Source organism: Hypomesus nipponensis, chromosome 4 (genome assembly GCF_054491055.1).
Source record: "Hypomesus nipponensis isolate SF chromosome 4, ASM5449105v1, whole genome shotgun sequence".
Lineage (NCBI taxonomy): Eukaryota > Metazoa > Chordata > Actinopteri > Osmeriformes > Osmeridae > Hypomesus > Hypomesus nipponensis.
Window position 1 is genome coordinate 6,290,387 of NC_140364.1, and position 14,696 is coordinate 6,305,082.

Consider the following 14,696-nt stretch of genomic DNA (forward strand, 5'->3'; position numbering starts at 1 on the left):
TCTATAAAATGGATCTGTTCCAGTCTTTATTAAAATATACAGTACAGTACATGTGTATACCCTTATCAAACATAAATTTAGACTATTTAAGCACCAATTCCATGGGATTTACAAGTATGAATTACCAGGCGCCAATCATTCATATTGCTTGTACTGGTATTTAACATTGTGAATAATTTAACAGTATAACTTAACAAAAACCTACATCAGTTTTATACAATTGTTTAGAGTAATTAAAGGTATATATGAAAAAGGGAAAAAATATTACAATTATACAATTATTGATTGGAGCACAGAAACATCAGACATCTGTGATGATTGCTTGTTGGTGGAAGTCATAAGCATTATCATTAGCAAAACCATTTGCAGTAGTATATAAACATACAAATGTTTCCAAATAAATCTGAACATCAACTTCTGTCTTCTCTAGATGTATTAACTTAAACTTTGTGCAAGCTCCCGACATGACCAGGCGCAGGCTACATTTTAAGGTGTATTGCATGTATTGCAAGGGGCGTGATAAGATTGCGCACACAGGAATATCTTATGCCCATTACAATGTAGCCAAAGTGAAATAGAATTTGGAGATTGTAAGGTATTGTAGGACATGAAAGGCTGTTGGTTTAAAAAAACAGGTAGACACTAGAGTATGCACGTCTCCATTTTAGGTCAGCTGGCGTTTTATTGTTTGTGGGGGAACCCCAGAAAAGGCCAAATCCTAGATATCAATTCCCAATTTAAATTATTAAAGACTTTAAATGTTTGAAGACAAATGGAATACACTTGCTCATGGAATACCCATGGTTTCTAATACACCACCGACGTAGCAGTTTGTTTGGGAGGTTCAATTTAATTGGTACACTAGGGACCCGACTAAGAGTTCCTTCACATTGTTTACCTGCTGACCTATGAGCTCAAAATTCAAGCAGCATTTTCTAAATATAGTTTGCTTTTAACGAGTAACGATGGGTAACACTGTCTTTATTTATTCCCAGTTACGAGCAATAGTGGCACGTCTGTTCCCACAGAGGGTTGGTTGTCAAGCCACACACGTCCCTAACATGGAGGGGAAGTGGCCTGTTGGGAGAAACTATAGTTTGACACCGCTTCTGAGGGATAACTGAAGGGTAACAAAGGCTGTGTTTTTAGCACCTTTTCTAGACTTTTTACTGGGACAGAGATCCATTCACTGAAGCAAAAATGGGGGCGGGACAAAGGCACATAGCATGGAGCGTTGGGTCCTTCCCAATGAAAATGTTTACGGCAATTGTATCACACTCAACAAACACTGCAAATACAAGTATAAAAAGGAAACTTGTCACTTTTCGAGTCCCAAGAAAGAGCTACTGAACACTCATGTCCTATAGTCAACCAGCCATGAGGGTTCAGCATTCAGAAATAAAAGGCTATCATTATCCCAGATAACTGCACTTCTGGCAACAACGACAACAAAACACACACAGTAAGTGATTTAGGACCAACCACATGCTCATTAAATCTTTCAGTTTAAAACACTATTGATATTTGAAGATTGGGCCTCACACCTCATTTTCCCTAAAGGCAAACTCTATCAACAAGAATAGGGTATATAATTCACCTTGACTAGATAATTACGAGCTGATTCCGATGGTGCATCTTAGCGATGCATTCATTGGTGAGCACTGACTGATATCCTAAAGTAGATCAATTGCTGAATCTGCTATTGCAAGAGGAGGACAGATTAAACTGAGACAATGACAAAGTCATCATGGCATCATTTGCAGGACATCAAGAAACCATTATTTAACAGTGCTCCCACACAGAGTCTCCCAGCAAGCCTGAGAGCAAACACAGAGTCTATTTGGATAATGGCCAAATTATTGGCCTATTCCAGGTTACCCAACCTACTCCCCCCACCCTCAACCCCCACCCCCAACAAAATAAAAACAACCATCTGACCGGCAGCACATTGGCTGGGGCCCTCTGAACAGAACAGGATCCCACTGCCTTCTTTAAAAAGGAAAAAAGTTCTTGATTCATACCGACAAGTTTCAGTTCATAAACAGCTGGACTTGTCTGTGTGATGTCTGTGTGTGTGTGTGCGTGTGTTGTTTAGGTCCCTTTGACATTTTTGGTGTGAGGTCTTGATGCCAGGCTGGCATAGTAGGCACACTGTGAAGGGTCGCACTGGCCAGGGGGTCCCGTGGGCCCGGGCTGCCCGTGGGGTCCTGGGTTCCCGGGCTCTCCCTGAGTTCCTGCTGCCCCTGGCATCCCGTCTTTACCGTAGCCTGGCATACCAGCAGGCCCTGGTGGTCAGAGACATTCAGAGACGTTAGCTGACGTCATCCCCACCCATGGAGGATACAGAGTGACACAGTGATATCGGTCATGGATGAATGTTCCTACAGTCCTACAGGGAACTTTACCTATGGGACCAGCCGGACCAATCTCTCCTCTCTGTCCAACTCCAATTTCTCCTTTTTCTCCTCTGCTTCCTCTCTCACCTGGGATGAGTACATTTATTAGAAGGTCTTTGATACTGCCCGATACCACAGGGTTGGCCAATAATAAAGGAATGCATTCAAATGCATTCACCTCTATAGCTATTTTCTTCCAATTCAGCCACAGTAGGTTGTATGTGTACCTTTAGGGCCCAGGGGTCCCCTGATGCCATCTCCTCCGTTCTGGCCAGGCATGCCGGGCTCCCCAGGGGGCCCTGCTCGCCCAGGGGTGCCGTCTTTACCTGAGGGTCCGGGCGGTCCCGGGCGACCGGCTGTGCTCTTCACATGGGCTGGCTGTACCTGGGCCATGAGGTACGCCAATTTGGCTGGGGGGTGTAGCACACAGACACAGTTTACGGATAATGATATTGGGTAGACTACAAAATAGTCCACAGTCACTGTCAACTATGAGCCTTACCATCTAACTGCTTTGACAGTTCTTCCTGTATGAGTCGTCTCATTTGCTCCAGTGACACCGACTCTCCCTGTGGAAGACCTCCGGTTGATTAGTTCATCTGTACATTGTATCAGGTGGTGTGATGTTCACCAGCCCCACCAGGGCATGCCCAGTGAGGGTGTTTCGGCTGTGGGCAGTGAGAGTTAGGATGGTACTCACTCTCGGGCCTGGAAGACCAGGGTTTCCTGGTGATCCTTGAGGCCCATTGGGGCCCGAGTCTCCAGGGGGTCCTGACATGCCCATCATCCCTGTATGGCCCTTGCGGCCGGGGGTTCCGGGGTTACCAGGCATACCTGGGTCTCCTGTGGGGCCTTTATCTCCTTTGGTACCCGAATCGCCCTTGAAAAAGGTCACAGTCACAATTGGTGGTCTGGCTTTTCTAGAGAGCAAAGTGAAATTTGAACTGGTGTTCAAATATGAACTACAGCCACTGTGTTAAACACAGTAGACCTATGTTGAAGTGGGCAATTGTGGAGCCCTCTGTGACTGTGGCTTGTAAAAAGGGCGATACAAATAAACATTTTGATTTGATGGTTACAGGTGTTATAGTCTGTTTCTCTCTGTCACTTAGTTGTTGTTTGAATGCACTCACCCTCTCTCCTTTGAGACCACGATCACCCACTCTGCCTGGCATCCCCTGTGAAAGAGACAAGGAGATGAGAATTAAGTAAATAATAAACAAAATGATGTGTTCATTGTTGTTGGTTTCTAAACAGCTGCTTACCTGCTTTCCCTCTGGGCCTATGGGACCAGATGGACCCTGGACAAAAAGACAGGACAGAAAGTATCTCTGAATTCAATAACCAGACTGACCCCATCAGAATTACCTGGACAAATCTGAAATCTGCTTATGGTCTGACATCACTCTGAACATCATTCTGAACATAATAAAGAAGACTGGTGATAACATTCACGTAAAAGGAAGCAAAATCCCTACTTACCGCAGGTCCTTTTGGCCCACTAAAGCCTGGTAATCCAGGGTTTCCAGGCTCTCCCTTCACTCCGGATGGACCCTGTATTTAACAGGAGGACATGGGACTTATCACATGGTCTGCACATGGTCTAGTGTAGCCTACTGTAGCCGCATAACAGCCACACTCATTACGAAGGATTCTGTGAGATTAAAAGTTTAGCTGAGGTTCTTAGGAGCGTAGCACAAGCTAGATTCAGGTCTCATAAAACAACCCTGCGGTGGGACATGCCAGCTGCAGCAGATTCATATTTAAATTTACAAGAGACCTGTGGGTCTGATGTCAAGCTGGTTATGGTAGCAACAGAGCAAAGAAATGTCCCAATGTTTGCTTTATACGTGCAAATTCACCTCACATTTACTATTATTAAATGCTCATGTAATGTAGAACAAATTCACTCACAGGAGTTCCAGGAGATCCAGGTTTCCCTGATGGACCTGGTTCACCTGGTTTGCCCTTGAAATAGAGAGAAAAGATCAGAAAGACAGAGAGAGAAATGACAATAGAACCAGAAAGACAGATGTGAGTGACATTTCAAAATACAGCCAGTTATCAGTGTCCCAGACGTCTCCTCTGGTCTGTCTGCCTGGCACTGTTCTCTACCTGCCTCTGTGTTAGCCATCAGCTTAAAAGGTTGTTGGCTGTAGATGATGACTCACCGATTCTCCTCTTGGGCCCATGAGCCCCTCTGGTCCTGAGGCTCCCTGGTTACCCTTCAGAAGCAAACAAAATGCTGACAGTTCACACGCTTATTGCACACTGATAGCGACATCATTTCAAAGTGAATATTATGGCTTCTCTCACGTCTTTTCCAGGTGAGCCCTCACGACCAGGAAGTCCCTGTTTTCCATCTTCACCCTGTTTAGCATGTGAAGCAAACGCAGATGTAAGTTCATCGATTGGTTATGCAACAGAAAATAGTCTACAATCCACTGACGAAGGAGGGGAGGGAAGGGTTTTCAAATCTACCCTTGACCCTTTGGATACGTATATGGATTTATGGTGCTGGAAATTGCTATGTGCCACATTCATCTGATCCAGTCTATAAAATCTGTGAGATTGACATGATTTAGACACAGCGTGATCCTCTCTTATCTCTGAGGGATTTGGCGGTGAGTGCACCAGGAAACTGCTCTAATGAGTCGTCTGCAGTTAGACTGGAGCCTGGTGTTCAGAGAAGGCCGCAGGGCTGTAAACCTGGCTGGGGCTGCTGTCAGTGACTCAGTGGTGTCTGTAATGAGCCATGGTATTGGTCACACTTCTGCAGTGACAGAAACGTTTCCTGAGGGGAGCGAGACGAGGGATGACAAAGCAGCAGGTGCAATAGGATTTCACGAGAGTGGGCTGGCTTGAAAAAAGGGTGCATGACATTGCTAGCCTTAATCCTGACTCATCTTATTTTCGGTGACAGACGGATATTGCTACATGGGTGTGGACACACTGACCTTTGACCCTGGCGGACCAGGCTCTCCTCTGTGGCCCTTGAAGCCCTGCGAGGACAGATGAGGAACGTGAATCATACTGACATCTTTATAATATGAGTAACCACATGGAATCAGTATTCTGACGGCAGGTCTGGACTCACAGGCAGTCCTCTGAGTCCACTGTTGCCTGGGGGTCCAGGTTCCCCCTGTTTACCCTGCAGAGAGACACATCATTGAAGCTCCACAAAGAAATGACGCACTTCTCGTACATTAGATCCCAAACATCTTAAAAACCAACATATCAATGAATCAAGCTTTAGCATCTACTTACATGCTCTCCCTGTTCCCCTGGTCTGCCATCTTTGCCCATTTTCCCAGCCATTCCCTGCAGAACAGGAGAAGGAAGCATCAAGCCTTAATACGACACCGCCATGCATGACCTGTAAACCGATCCTCACTCGTTGAATAATATTGTTGTCTTACCATCAACCCTGGCAGACCTGGAGGTCCCTGGATGCCTTTGAGGCCCTCCTTGCCCTAGTAAAGCCAAACACAAACACAGACAGGCCGCAGTCTCAGAACCCTGGTGATTAATGCCCGCTGCTGCCAGGAGCTTTGGCCCAGTTGACACACACCCCAGAGGGGGGGAAGCTCCGACAATGAAGACGTGTGTAATAGGTAGCTCCAGGGTGTGGCATAGGGAGGCTAACCAGACCTTTTCTCCAGGGGATCCTGGGGGGCCAATGGGTCCAGGCTGGCCGTCTGCACCCTGGATGGCGAGACAAGTGGAAGTCAGATGAAACAAGTGAATGTATTAGCTAGGCGTACAGCAAGATAATTCAAAGTTTAATAAAACAAACATTATTTGTGAAAGGTGATAGCACTCACAGGTTGGCCCGCGATGCCAGCAGGTCCTGGGTGCCCAGGGGGTCCTGTGTGTCCCTACACACACACACACACACACACACAGATGAAGTGACATAGCCAAACATGGCATGATATGACCTGACAAATAAACATGAAACAAATGACAATGACAAGAAAGTGAAGTCTTAAGTTAAGTAAGCTGTCCTACCTTTTCACCTTTGTCTCCTGGTGCCCCTCCAGGGCCTTTATCTCCTTTCACTCCCTGTGGGAGAAAACCATTCACATTACCTGTCTGTGGCCTGAGTGTGCAAAGCACATACTGTAGCATGCTAAGACGTATGCTGTAACATGCTATGTCTTTGGGTCACTTGTTGATATTGAACTCGTTCGTTTTGATGTCAGGGGCATGGTGGAGAGGGTGTGGTACTGGCCTTGGTTCCATCAGCTCCTGAGGGGCCCGGGGGGCCGCTAGGGCCCGGCTGGCCCTATAATGACAAAGCAGCTCATTAATCTCTGTCCAGCTGAAAGGGTGTGTCCAGTCCCCTAGGCCAGACCATCAAGAGGAGTCACGTCCTAATCATTCACTACTGGCCCCAGAGGAGTCCTGCCTAATGATGCAGACACAGATGCCTCTCTCTGTCGCTCACCCCAAGTATGATTGATGTCCGAGCCAAGCCGATGCTTCTTCTGAGATGTGAACATTCTACTTTTGTAAGACAGGGTGAGTCAGTCATGCTTTGTGTAATGAGCGCGGTCGCTCGTTCCATTCTTACTTACTTGGTAGCCATCTTGTCCGTTTTTCCCCGGGGGTCCTGTGTGTCCTTTGTCTCCGGGGGCTCCTGGGAGCCCAGGGGGGCCTGCGGGGCCCGGGGGACAGTCTGAGCACACATCCTGAAAGAAACACAGTCACATGGCAGTGGGGGAGGAGTCTGTTTGAGTGAGGAACGCACTGTTGAACAAGACGGAGGACATAACAGAAGCCAAGGTCCACTCACCTTCAGATTCAAATCGGACAAGTCTGCTGCTTTCCCCTGAAAACACATAACCATATGTTAAACCGGTTCCCATGTTCAGATGAACCCGATCAATGGCTACCAATGCGTCAATGGGGCTGAGTTGACCTAACAATGAACTGTGGCATGCTGGTAAAGTTATTTCTTGCCCATCAAATAGCAGGGCGTACTCACTGGCTCTCCTTGAGGTCCTTTGTCCCCTGGTCTTCCAGGCAAACCCTGCAATCCAGACAATGGAGAGACGTGAATCACAGCAGCCATCCTTCAGCCCCACAACCCAAGTCGGTACTATCTCCAGCTGATCAACAAAGGGCATGTTAAACTGCCAATGAGGACTCGTTGGCCTAATGGTACAAGTGTTTTTCTCAGTGTCCGCAAGGTGGAAGAGGAGAGCGGTGAGAGACAAAGCCAACAGAAGGTGAGACATTCAGCTGTGTGCTGAGGCAGTGTACATACGTTGTGACCTGCTGGACCCTGCGGACCAGCAACCCCGGTGGGCCCTCTCATGCCCTGAATCACAAAAAAAAAAAAACGATATAGTCGTATCGGACAAGTCCTAGTGGTGCCAAGTTCTAAACATCACAATGATACTTACCTGAGATCCAGGTTCTCCTCTGGGCCCTGGGGCTCCCTAGAAAGGTTAGATATATATCAAAACATGTCCAACTGTTTGAATATGTGTACCTGTGTTCAAGCGTATTACATTGTATTTTTGTATGTACCCAGTGTGAATCCTCTTTGAGTATCTACTTTACAAATTGAATGTATTATTATAAGTGAGTGTGTCTTCTTACCGGGGGGCCAACTTTGCCTTCTCCCTGGGCACCCCTGTCTCCTGGCAACCCCTGCGGTCCTTGTGATCCAGGTTGACCCTAGAAAGTGATCAAATCGAGGTCAGTTTCTCACATTATCTGATGTTATTAGCATCATTCCGGTTTGAAACCTTCTGAAGTTTAAAAAAATTAATCTATCATTGAATTAACTGATGACAATAACACATACTCTTGAGGTCATAGCATCCCATCACACAGAAAGCATGGATGTCCTCTCATTTTGACAAAATAAATTCATAAAAAGACAGAATAGTTGCAAAGTGACAAGCCACTGTCCATTATGGTGGACATAACATAATTCCTGCGTCTCAGAAGAACATGGCTTAGATGTCGGGCTCCTAGGGAGGTCAGTTTCACAAGTAACATTTTTGCTTTCATCTCTCTCAAAATAATTCTCAAACCGACTTGTGTATGGTAATTGTGACATGTGATCATGGTAGATGGTCTCACAACACTAGTGGACTGTGATTTTTCCCTGTCTGCCCCCTCTAACACCTCTTCCTCACTTGAAAGTTCTGGCATGGTCACAGCGGGCTGGTCACACAAATTGCTTTTGTTCCCTTTTGAAAAATGGATTTGTTTTCTTATATCCGTGCAAGAAAAAAAGTGTATGGGAGCTGCCATGCATGCCAACAGGCCACCTCCAGGAACAAGGTAAACAGGCCAGTGTCTCTACCCCCTTCTCATCCTCTCTCCCAACACACCTTAGGTCCAGGAGGTCCTTGGATTCCCTGTGGTCCAGGTTCCCCCTGAAAAGTTACAAATTGCAAAACAATTATCCTACGTACGGGCAAGATCTAAACAGATTTAAAGCAATAACATTGCTTCCAATTTTCACATAAACCAGCCTGAATTGTTAGTGTAACATCCTTGTTCATGTATAACTTGTGTATTGTTGCCTGCGGGGGTTGAATATTATTGGCTTGCACCTGACAACAGTTAAAAGAGTATGTGTGGACATCCCTGCTGCGGCCCACAACAGTTTAATGTGATCCATTTAAACGGTGTACTATTTGTGTTTTTGCTTTTTCAGCACTGTCACCATATGTTTGTGGTAGAAAAAATTGAATAGGTTTGGCTGAAATATGCTTACTCCAGTCACTGGCATACCTGCCATGTGAACCTGTGGTAATACAGCATGCCAGCAGAAGCCAGTATTAAACCCCCTAAGCTGATCCAGCACTCTCAGCCTGTACTATTACGGACTTTCCGTACTAGTAAAGTATTGTACTTTTCGAGATTGAGGTTGTAAGAGACGCAGTTGCCTGATTCAGAAGAGATCATTAAAACTATTTCATATGATTGAACGGTTAAGGTGAGATGTGCCAGTCTACCTTAGACACACACACACACACAGGAAGAGCACATTTGCAAGTGAGCTACAAAAATGTTAATGTCATGACTTACATTGAGTCCATCTTTTCCCTTCCCTTGTGGCCCAGAAGGTCCGACTGCACCAGGTTCTCCAGGGGGCCCCGGGGGGCCTGCACGTCCTTCCTTTCCCAGCTCTCCCTGAAACACATCACCATGCAAAGAGCCACAGGGACTCAGAACAGAGCTCCAGTCTCCACTCCTGGAATAAAGATGCACTGACTGAGGTGTAAGCCTGGGTAAGCACCAACAAACATGACAATGCACCAGCACACCCAGAGAAGATGTGGGTGAGACTACAATATGCTTGCTGTGAAATCCAATTTGGGCATTACATCTACACATAGAAACATAGCATGTGGCACTGGCTATGCATCGAATCAATAGTCAAAATCAAAGGTTGGACTTATTCTACCCTATACAGTATCTGTTCCAACTATAATGGTTCTAACTTTGATGAAATGGGACATTTGGATTCAGACAGGACGAGGTGACCAACCCTCTCTCCTCTTTGTCCTGCTAGACCAGGAGGTCCGAGAGTTCCAGGTATTCCCTAGAAACACAAAGGTGAAAGTCAAGAAAGGCAGTAGGGATCCCATGCATTTGTAATCAAATGCATTTTCTATCTGCCAAAAACGTCAGTTCCGATTCGCAGGAAGTCGACCTACCACGTTGCCTGGTAGTCCACGAGTGCCTTGGGAACCAGTCAAACCTGGAGGACCCTGAGAGCACAATGAAAGTCAATAACAACAGTCGACAAAGTCAGAACACCATAACAAAAACAATCACAATGGGAAGACAGAACCCAGACTCACCGGATCTCCCACTCGCCCTGTCTCGCCTTTGGGGCCGATGTCACCTTTCGGACCCTGGGGTTAAGTCAAGAAAGATCATTATAAAAACAATACTTTTTGAACAAGCTAGTACACTTATCATGTATGTCATGGTATTTGATCATTTGTTTGTATACAGTAGTGCTACAAGTAATTCAGGTGCAGAGTTTCAGGAATAAGATGTTTACCTGAGGCCCAGGCAGTCCCTTAAAGCCTTGTTCACCAGGCAACCCTCGTGGACCCTTTAAAGGACAAAAATAAATTATCTTGTGCCAGTATAGTGTTGACTCTGTGTACAGTAAATCCTTAGATTAGACTAATGTTAGAGATAACAATATATATGATTAGACTAATGTTAGAGATAACAATATATATGATTTTTAGAGTGGGCCACCTGACTGGAATTAGACTGGAATTATTTATTTGAATCAATCGCAGTTGAATTTAACTTTGGAGTGAACAATAGCAAAAGAAATGTAGGATAGGTGGCAAGGCTTATGTCAGTGTAGCATGTCAGTGTAGCATGTTGAACCACTTTCCATGAGTTTCATTTACAGGTTCTAGACTCTTCTGACATCTAGTGGAAAGATTTAGACATTGTTATATTAGTGCCTTAACTCACCAACTCTCCTGGTTTTCCTTGTTCTCCCTTTACACCTTGCTCTCCAGGTTTACCCTGCGAAGATAAAACAATACGCTGAATCCATATAGAAATAAACAATCATATCCAGCTAAATCTGACATATGTATGCACTATTGCAAACATGTATTATTTAGTACATCGTAATGTTGTATTGCACTTACTGGTTCGCCAGGCTCAGGAATTACATTGGCAACCTACGACAAAATGAAACACAAAACTGTTTTATATTTCATACAGCATACGCCATTTTGAAAATGCAATTTTTGATGCGCAACGCTGCATGTTGGTGTTCCTGTCTGTTATTTAAGTAGGATTATTATATCAACATCCCCAACACAACTCACATTTCCTGGTATCCCAGGAGCCCCTCTGGATCCTGTCTCACCCTGAGGAGAGAGACAGAGGAGTTAGTGCAGCATGACTGACTAACACTAATGAACTCATTACACCTTCATTAGGGTGAACTGATGTAGCATGTAGCGATGTATTTAAATACATAATGAGCAGCACATGCTGTCCCTGCTACAAACTGTCTCTCACCTTGTCTCCTTTGTCACCTTTTGGCCCGAGAGAACCATCTTTTCCCCTGTCACCCTAAAACGAGGGACATCAAGATTAAACAGAGACATCCTTATAAGTTAATCAGCTGAGGAGAATATGGGGCTTTTCAACACCGTCACAGTGAAGAGATTTTGAAATGGGTGTCAACGTATGTCGCTAAATGAGTCAAATGTAAAACATGTCAAATGTGATAGGAGACCGAACCTACCTGGCTTCCTTTCTCTCCTCTTGGCCCAGCAACACCTTGCTGTCCAGGTAGCCCCCCCTCTCCCTGCAACATCACACACAGACCCGAGACAAAGGGGGCATCAGGTGACCAATTTCCTGAAATTCTTAGCTTGGCATACGGCTGTAACATGAGGGGGGCAGACACGAACATACCCTCTCTCCTGGAGGCCCTCTAGGGCCAGGAGATCCATCGTCACCCTGGAAGGACAACACAGATATCGGAACGATTCATCGGAAAACACATTGAGATAATCAGTCATCCACTGACTGGAGTGAGTGCTCTCACTGCTAGGCAGTATGATTGTGCATTGGCACTTTACCTTCGGTCCAGATTTTCCAGGGAAGCCATCTGTTCCAGACTCTCCTCGAGATCCCTTGTTGGAAATAGAAGGGAAGATGATCATTTGGTTTTCAATAGAAGCTTGTGGTAAATATGTTAATCAAGAAAAATAAATGTTGTAGTGATGGAAAACTTTATGAAAGGTAAGTTCAAGTTACATACTGTATCTCTGTCTGTATGCATGTATTCATGTATCCATGCATGTACATTATTGTGTAAAAACACATGTTCAATGGTCTCCAAAGTGGGGTCTAATGTGAACAGTAAAGAATAGGGAGAGCAACTGACCTTGGCCCCATCATTTCCTGGAAAACCATCCAGGCCATCTTTACCAGGCAAACCCTTAGATAAACCACAAAGAAGGATTTCAGTAAGAGGAAATAAAACGTTATAGCATCAAAACCATGGTGGGAGTAATCCTGAAACCGACAATGAGGAAGCATGAACTTACGGCTTTTCCTGACTCCCCTGGTTTACCAGAAAATCCAATTTCACCAGGTAGACCCTTAATAAGGAAGAATGAAAAGAAGGTTGACCGTTTCCAAATAGAGTATAGTAACCTAGTATAAGGAAGAAGTGATTTGAGTGAATGCAAGACGACTGCGAATCTTGTCCTGTGTTGTCTTTCACCCACTTACAGGTGGACCTGTTTGTCCAGGGTTTCCATGTTGCCCTGGTGGACCCTGTGCACCCTGTTGATAAATGATAAAATACCATCAATAAACATGGTCATCATCAGTCTAGCAAGCAGATGTTTGTAATAGCATGTCCTTTCATCCACCACTAGAGGACAGTGTAGTGATGCACAATCTCTTTTTTGAAACCACAGGCGAAAGTAGGAGCAGTTATTATTGTTGTAGTAGAAATATGGAATATTGATGGCAATGTGCATTAGCGTAGGACCTGCCTTGTGCAATTTCCTTAAGTTACTGTAAATTGGGGATACTGTTAAGAGAGAAGTCAGGGATGACTCTGGTCTGCATTGAGTTGTTGACAGACTGACAAAGATGAAAATGCATATACTGGAATGGAAGGAATGGCAGCCACATTTAAAATTCAAAATCAAAGTCTCCTTACAGGGGATCCAGGTAGGCCATCAACACCTGGTAATCCACTCTCTCCTTTCTTTCCCTGTAAAGAAACAGATACATCCTAAATGGCCAAACACCAACATGATGAGGTGGAGCATACATTTGAGCGACTACAGGATAATAATATAGGCACGAGCCCTGCATTTGGAAGTAGGATTTGTGAGAAAAAAACGACCACGCGATAATCCATCTTTTTAAGTTCAGAGTTATTCATTTGTTCCCGAACCGCAGTGGTTCTGATCAATCAGCATCATATGAGGAACTACTGGTAGACGCGAGCAGGGTTGAAGTTAGCCCATGATGGAAGGTGATAGACTATGACTGTTCACCCAATCACCTACCAAGTCTTTTTTTAAACAGTTTCATTGGACAACTTCCCAGATGGTTATGTGTAACAAACCATGAAGCTACCCTCTTACTGTAGTTGACCCACCACCACCGATTTGATTTCAAAGAATTCCATATCAACTGTAATATGCCGCCCTCTGCAGGCTGTCTTGCAACACTGCATGTGTTTCACCTGGAAGGCCTGAGCCGTCATAAGGACATGGGTGGGTGGACAGTTCTCAGTGCCTGGGAGGGACACAGATGACTGATGATGAGGGCCACAGTGAACGTCAGAGCAGCTCGTTCCGTGCCTGGTCAACCAAGCGGCTGGCTCAGCTGGTTCTGTCCGCCCCGCTGGTCGAGCAGACATCCCTATTATCACAGCTAGCCCCCCTCAGTGAGCTCACATCCTCCTCACAGACTCAGACCAGCCCCCCGCCACGCTGGGCTTCACAGCAACAATACACTGAGGTGCATTTAAATGCAGAAGCACTGGCGAAGCAAGCCAGAGAGAAAAAAAAAGGTGAAGAAATAGGTCAAACTCTCTCTGTTTTGTGCATCCAGTGCAGATCCATTATCTACTCTGGAGACTTTCTACACTGCGAAGTAAAAAGCCATCTAAGCAGTCTGTGTACCTACTGAAGAACCTACCGCTGCTGACTACACCGCTGGAAAACCCACAGAAAACATTCAGTAGCCATGACTACAAATTTGGAACCAAGAAACGTGTTGCTGAACATGTTACATTTACAATATGTGATTCTGTTGATGTTTGTGGTAAAATCATATTCACCACAACGAATATTATATGCCTCCAAGGTTTAAACATGCCACTAGAAGTTTCTTGTGTTGAAAGGATAAGTTGACTAATCTTGTGTTCAAAACCCTTACCCTTTGTCCAGGCTCACCAGGTAAGCCTAATTCACCAGGTTCACCCTAAAGAGAAGAACACATTTTGAAAGTAAGTATAAGCTCACTGACAGACATTTAATCACCTGCTAGATTTTCAATAAAGGACAGTTGAGTCCTTAAGGTTAATAACATAAGTCCTAAAACGTGGATCCTTACTGGAGGCCCTGGTGGTCCGTCTCGTCCCTGGGGGCCAGCAGGGCCAGGGGGCCCCTGAAACACAGTCAAGACAGGACATATGTGACCATGTGGCTACACCGTATGTAAGTAGGTCCTCTAATAACATTCACAGTTCAGTGTTCTCACTGTTCAGTAGACAGTAGATTCCAGAAGTAAATAGTTTGTTTA

At 45.1% G+C, this 14,696-nt stretch overlaps 1 protein-coding gene across 2 annotated transcripts in view; it reads right to left on the bottom strand.

Moving 5' to 3' along the window:
- Positions 1-13: 13 nt before the first annotated feature.
- Positions 14-14,696, bottom strand: part of col22a1 (collagen, type XXII, alpha 1) — a 32,023-nt gene continuing 17,340 nt past the window's right edge. For both annotated transcript variants that reach the window (XM_084696023.1, XM_084696022.1), the window contains 44 exons: positions 14,508-14,561; positions 14,331-14,375; positions 13,099-13,152; positions 12,660-12,713; positions 12,473-12,526; positions 12,310-12,363; positions 12,002-12,055; positions 11,835-11,879; positions 11,662-11,724; positions 11,433-11,486; positions 11,237-11,278; positions 11,054-11,086; positions 10,872-10,925; positions 10,438-10,491; positions 10,232-10,285; positions 10,085-10,138; positions 9,916-9,969; positions 9,453-9,557; positions 8,750-8,794; positions 8,007-8,084; positions 7,808-7,843; positions 7,669-7,722; positions 7,387-7,431; positions 7,195-7,230; positions 6,977-7,090; positions 6,631-6,684; positions 6,408-6,461; positions 6,221-6,274; positions 6,048-6,101; positions 5,816-5,869; positions 5,664-5,717; positions 5,494-5,547; positions 5,354-5,398; positions 4,713-4,766; positions 4,568-4,621; positions 4,311-4,364; positions 3,879-3,950; positions 3,662-3,697; positions 3,530-3,574; positions 3,097-3,276; positions 2,899-2,965; positions 2,624-2,806; positions 2,406-2,483; positions 14-2,285 (listed from right to left, as the gene is read on the bottom strand). In XM_084696023.1, the coding sequence (XP_084552149.1) occupies positions 2,092-2,285; positions 2,406-2,483; positions 2,624-2,806; positions 2,899-2,965; positions 3,097-3,276; positions 3,530-3,574; positions 3,662-3,697; positions 3,879-3,950; positions 4,311-4,364; positions 4,568-4,621; positions 4,713-4,766; positions 5,354-5,398; positions 5,494-5,547; positions 5,664-5,717; positions 5,816-5,869; positions 6,048-6,101; positions 6,221-6,274; positions 6,408-6,461; positions 6,631-6,684; positions 6,977-7,090; positions 7,195-7,230; positions 7,387-7,431; positions 7,669-7,722; positions 7,808-7,843; positions 8,007-8,084; positions 8,750-8,794; positions 9,453-9,557; positions 9,916-9,969; positions 10,085-10,138; positions 10,232-10,285; positions 10,438-10,491; positions 10,872-10,925; positions 11,054-11,086; positions 11,237-11,278; positions 11,433-11,486; positions 11,662-11,724; positions 11,835-11,879; positions 12,002-12,055; positions 12,310-12,363; positions 12,473-12,526; positions 12,660-12,713; positions 13,099-13,152; positions 14,331-14,375; positions 14,508-14,561 (2,829 nt within the window). In that variant the 3' untranslated portion in view covers positions 14-2,091. The remainder of the gene's footprint in view (positions 2,286-2,405; positions 2,484-2,623; positions 2,807-2,898; positions 2,966-3,096; positions 3,277-3,529; positions 3,575-3,661; positions 3,698-3,878; positions 3,951-4,310; positions 4,365-4,567; positions 4,622-4,712; positions 4,767-5,353; positions 5,399-5,493; positions 5,548-5,663; positions 5,718-5,815; positions 5,870-6,047; positions 6,102-6,220; positions 6,275-6,407; positions 6,462-6,630; positions 6,685-6,976; positions 7,091-7,194; positions 7,231-7,386; positions 7,432-7,668; positions 7,723-7,807; positions 7,844-8,006; positions 8,085-8,749; positions 8,795-9,452; positions 9,558-9,915; positions 9,970-10,084; positions 10,139-10,231; positions 10,286-10,437; positions 10,492-10,871; positions 10,926-11,053; positions 11,087-11,236; positions 11,279-11,432; positions 11,487-11,661; positions 11,725-11,834; positions 11,880-12,001; positions 12,056-12,309; positions 12,364-12,472; positions 12,527-12,659; positions 12,714-13,098; positions 13,153-14,330; positions 14,376-14,507; positions 14,562-14,696) is intronic.